The 4953-nt window shown below is 30.5% G+C and overlaps 1 protein-coding gene across 1 annotated transcript; it reads left to right on the top strand.

The window, feature by feature from the left end:
• Window positions 1-435: 435 nt before the first annotated feature.
• Window positions 436-3519, top strand: HELRODRAFT_103256 (hypothetical protein). Its single transcript, XM_009029899.1, has 9 exons — window positions 436-710; window positions 933-1092; window positions 1304-1425; window positions 1576-1661; window positions 1880-1981; window positions 2260-2468; window positions 2634-2836; window positions 2927-2960; window positions 3284-3519. Exons 1-9 carry the CDS (start codon window positions 581-583, stop codon window positions 3306-3308), a joined length of 1071 nt encoding a protein of 356 aa, XP_009028147.1. The 5' UTR covers window positions 436-580; the 3' UTR covers window positions 3309-3519.
• The last annotated feature ends 1434 nt before the right edge of the window (window positions 3520-4953 follow it).

Below are 4953 nucleotides of genomic sequence, written 5' to 3'. Positions count from 1 at the left end.
TTATGCCTATTCGATGTTTTTTGTGATTGATTGTCGGCAAATTTGTTAACTTTTATCACAATAAACGTTTCTAAACATATGCACATGTATATGTTTATATATATATATATATATATATATATATATATATATATGTATATATGTGTGTGTGTGTTTATATATCTATATGTATGTTTATATATATATATAATTTATATGGCTTATAATTCTATCTTTGCTTGCGTCACTTCATTAATTATTCGTTCGTTTAAATCATAATTTATTATTAAATGAAGATTGAATGAATAAATTTTTTTATAATTAGAAAGCAAAAATTTTTTCACTTTGTCGTTGTATTATTCATCGTCTTTGGGGTTTTACAATTAACTGGATAGTAGATTGATATGTTTATTTGTCTATGCAGTTCGGTTGGTTTTATATTTATATTTGGTTTCTATGTAAACTTTGGTCGATAATGGAGTTTGATAAGATCTTAAATTAGATAGAAAAGCGTCAAAAGTTTTTATTTTCGGATTAACTTTATTTGATTATTCTGTTTAGTTTATTTTTTAGTAAAAAATAATATTTGATTTCGGACAAAATGGCGAATCGAACCGTCAAGGATGCCGCCACCGTTAAAGGAACCAACCCACAGTACCTAATCGAAAAAATTATCCGGACGAGAATTTACGAATCCAAATTTTGGAAGGAAGAATGTTTTGCTCTATCGGGTTAGTGAGAGGGAAGCAATTTTTTTACGAAAATTATGTCTATATATAATTATATATCCATCAATTTTATAATCAATTTTATTAATTTATTTTATATTTTAATGTTTTTAAAATTGTAGTTTACTACTGCTCTAGTTTTTTTTCAATCTCATATAAAACAAAGTTAAGATTTTGATTTTTTATGTAAACAAATATTAACCATTGAAAATAAATCACGAACAGCCGAATTGCTGGTGGACAAAGCAATGGAGTTGAAATATCTTGGCGGGGTCTACGCAGGTAATGTCAAGGTCTCACCATTTTTATGTCTCATTCTAAAGATGTTACAGATACAACCTGAAAAGGACATCATTGTCGAGTTCATCACACAGCCCGACTTCAAGTTGCTACAATTATTTTTCAGAAATTTCATATTCAATGTTTTTGGTAAATAAAATATTTATGTATATGTCTGTTTTGCAATTATGACACCTCCTAAATTTATTTATATTAAGTTTATTACCTTTTGTATAAACATTCAAAAAACTAAAACAAATCATTAATTAATCATTTTATCCCCCGCCTTGACTAAGTACCTAATTGTTTACCATCAGGTATGTTCGAGCTCTGGGGGCGCTGTACATGAGATTGACCGGCACATCCCTGGACTGTTATAAATATCTTGAACCACTGTACCTAGATTACAGGAAGTTGAAGAGGATGGATAGGAATGGATGTTAGTTGGGTCATTTTGTATTTGATACAAACATACATAACATACAGACAAACAACACATACACACACATACAAACAAATCAACAAACATACATGCAAACATACGTACATACATATGTATGCAAACATGCATACAAACTAACACATACAGTATTTGATCTCGTACATATGGACGAATATGTTGACGATCTTCTGAGGGAGGAAAGGATTCTGGATATCATACTTCCAAGGATACAGGTGAGTATCCATGATGGTGATGATAACGATGATGATGATGGTGATGATGATGGTGATGAGGATGATGACAATGAGATGTTATAATATATATTATATGATATTAACCTAACTTTATTACAATGTTACACTATCATGGCGTCGTTCTATCATAGTGATATCATGCTAATTTTATAATTGCATCATCATCATAATATAATATGATAATTATGACGTCACAGAAACGTCACGTCCTTGAAGAAATGAACCAGCTTGAACCCCGGGTCAGTGCCCTAATGGATGACGGTGACGTGGACGTCTCTGATGATGATGTCGATATGAAGGTCGGTTATGATGATGATGATGGTGGTGGCTGCCGTGATGATGATGATGATTACGATGGTGGTGATTGCGATTGTGATGATGATGGTGGTCATGGTGTTTGATGATAGTGACTTTGTGATGATGATAATTTAATTATGATGATGATGATATTGATGATAACGATACGATGGTTGTGATGGTAATGATGACGAAATGATGATAATGATGACGGCGACGATGATGATGATTATCAATGTAAATAGCAATTAACATGACTAATTTTTACTTTACTACACAGGAGAACGACCACCATCACCACCACCACAAAAACGACAGCAGCAGCAACAACGTCAGCGCGACAGCGTATGGTAATAGTAATAGTAGCAACACAAATGACGTCATCAACGGCCATAGAAGTAACAATTACAACAACAACGAAAGATTGCGTAGGAGTAGAAGTGGCTCGAAGCATAGACGAAATAGCAGCAGGTCGCCTGCCCATAAAAGGTCGATTGGAATGATTGAATTGCTTGGATTGTATTGATTGGATTGAATTGATTGGATTGAATTGATTGGTTGGTTGAATTGATTGGAATGATTGAATTGATTGGATTTGCTGGTTGGTTGATTGGTTGATAACGTAATCAAAAAATTTTCATCCCACAAATCCAGGAAAAGATCCCACTCGAAAGAGCGAGAATCCCGAAGAGAGAAAGAGAGAGATAGAGAAAAAGAGAGAGGAGAGAAAGACAAGGAAAGGGAGAGAGACAAGAAAGATAGAGAGAAAGAAAGAGACAAGAAAGATAGAGAGAAGGATAGAGAGAGAGAAAGAAATAGACACAAGGAGAGAAGGAGGAGTAGATCCAGAGAAAAACGTCAGTGGATTGTTGTTATCATTTCCGTTGTTGTTATTATTATTATTGTTATTATTTTGCTTATTATTATGCTTTATTTTTATTCTCCAGGGCACAGAAGAAATGATGAGGACGACGATGATGGGTTAATTTTTCTTTCACTCACGATTTGTTGAAATTTGTTAATCTCAAGTTTAAAGTTATCTGCTATAATATAATTGTTTAATTGGTTGAATGAATTAAATGAGTGAATGATTGATTGATTGAATGATTGATTGAAATCTAAATAAGCTAGTAACACGCAGCTTGTAGAGTTAGGATTAGTACATCTAGTACTGCTACTTATAGTAATTCTGCTACTACTACTCTACTACTACTACTACTCTACTACTATTACTACCACTACTACTGCTGCTACTGCTGCCACTACTACTACTAATAATAATAATTTCATTTTTTTCATTGCAGATATCACAAGTCGAAAAGAAGATAAATAGATTACTTCTGTTTGGACAATGAACTACTGACGACCAAATTCTTTATTATTGTTATTGTTATTATTATTAATGTAGCTGTTCATTCCTCTTCTTCTTCTTCTTCTCCTTTTTATTATTATTATTATAATAAAAAAGTTTTAATATTATTATTACTATTATTGTCTATAGTATTTTGAAAGTAATTTCAAAGAAGTGAAGATAAAAGTATTCAGTCATTGAATTGGTTCGTCGTAAATTGAATTTACTAAAAAAGCTTTTTATTCGTGTGTGCGCAGTTAGATACATTCTTACACGCGCACACACATATCATAAATGAAACGAAACCGCTTATCTATTTATTTGTATTTTATTTTATTCCAAATACGCAGTATTCCATCAAATTCCATAGACTTACATATATACACAAAAATCATTAGTATTATTTATTTTAAAAAAATCTTAGCATTGGGGAGAGTATGTTAATTGGGGATAAATATGTTAATTAGGGAAAATATGCTAATTAGGGGAAAGTATGTTAATTAGGGAGAAAATAAAGCATTAATAGTCATAAATAAGTTTTAGAAAAGTGTAGCCAAAAACGTCATCATCGTCGTCATCATGATTATCATCATCACAATGTTATTATCTAATCATCATTATCATCAACATTGACATCGTCATCAGCATCACGCATAAAATTAGATACCTATCAAAATATATATCATGGAAAAAATTAGGCTGTAGATTTGTGATGATTATCAGCTAGTTCAAACTATGCCAAAGCTATGCAATTCTGTTTTATACACTTGAAGAAAGAAAAAGAGAGAAACAAAGATAGACGAGAGAAAGATACAAACATACACATGGAGAGAATGAGAGAGAGAGAGAGAAGGATGATAGATTCTTATCTTTCATTAAATACCTCAAATATTATTACATCTTACGCAATCACAAGTAAAAATAAACATATTTACAGACAGACAGAAATATAGATTGATAGATATTGATAGATAGATTGACAGATAGATAAATAGATAGATAGATAGATAGATAGATAGATAGATAGATAGATAGATAGATAGATAGATAGATAGATAGATAGATAGATAGATAGATAGATAGATAGATAGATAGATAGATAGATAGATAGATAGATAGATAGATAGATAGATAGATAGATAGATAGATAGATAGATAGATAGATAGATAGATAGATAGATAGATAGATAGATAGATAGATAGATAGATAGATAGATAGATAGATAGATAGATAGATAGATAGATAGATAGATAGATAGATAGATAGATAGATAGATAGATAGATAGATAGATAGATAGATAGATAGATAGATAGATAGATAGATAGATAGATAGACAGATACATAAATCATGATATCTCATGCAAATTACGTAATGTTAAGTAATTTTTCTTATCATTAGTATTTTCTAAACGTATAACGATTTATCAATCAATTTTTATACTTCATGAATGTACTATAAATAAAAAGCGTTAATTAATTAATTATCGTCGTTATTATTATTGTTATTAAAATAATCATAATCGTCATTGCAAATTAAAATCATAATTTTCTATACCAATAATATCTAGCAAATAAAAATTCGCTTATATATATATATATATATAGAGAGAGAGAGAGAGAG

This window comes from Helobdella robusta (assembly GCF_000326865.2).
Source record: "Helobdella robusta unplaced genomic scaffold HELROscaffold_63, whole genome shotgun sequence".
NCBI lineage: Eukaryota > Metazoa > Annelida > Clitellata > Rhynchobdellida > Glossiphoniidae > Helobdella > Helobdella robusta.
The sequence above is the reverse complement of the archived record's forward strand: the minus strand, read 5'-3'. Positions and strand labels throughout refer to the sequence as shown.

Excerpts from the sequence above, each read along its gene's own strand:
- HELRODRAFT_103256 (XM_009029899.1), top strand. The coding sequence starts at position 581 with ATGGCGAATCGAACCGTCAAGGATGCCGCCACCGTTAAAGGAACCAAC. Across the intron at positions 2,469-2,633 it reads AGGTCGCCTGCCCATAAAAG|GAAAAGATCCCACTCGAAAG; the intron begins GTCGATTGGAAT and ends CCACAAATCCAG. Across the intron at positions 2,961-3,283 it reads GATGAGGACGACGATGATGG|ATATCACAAGTCGAAAAGAA; the intron begins GTTAATTTTTCT and ends TTTTCATTGCAG.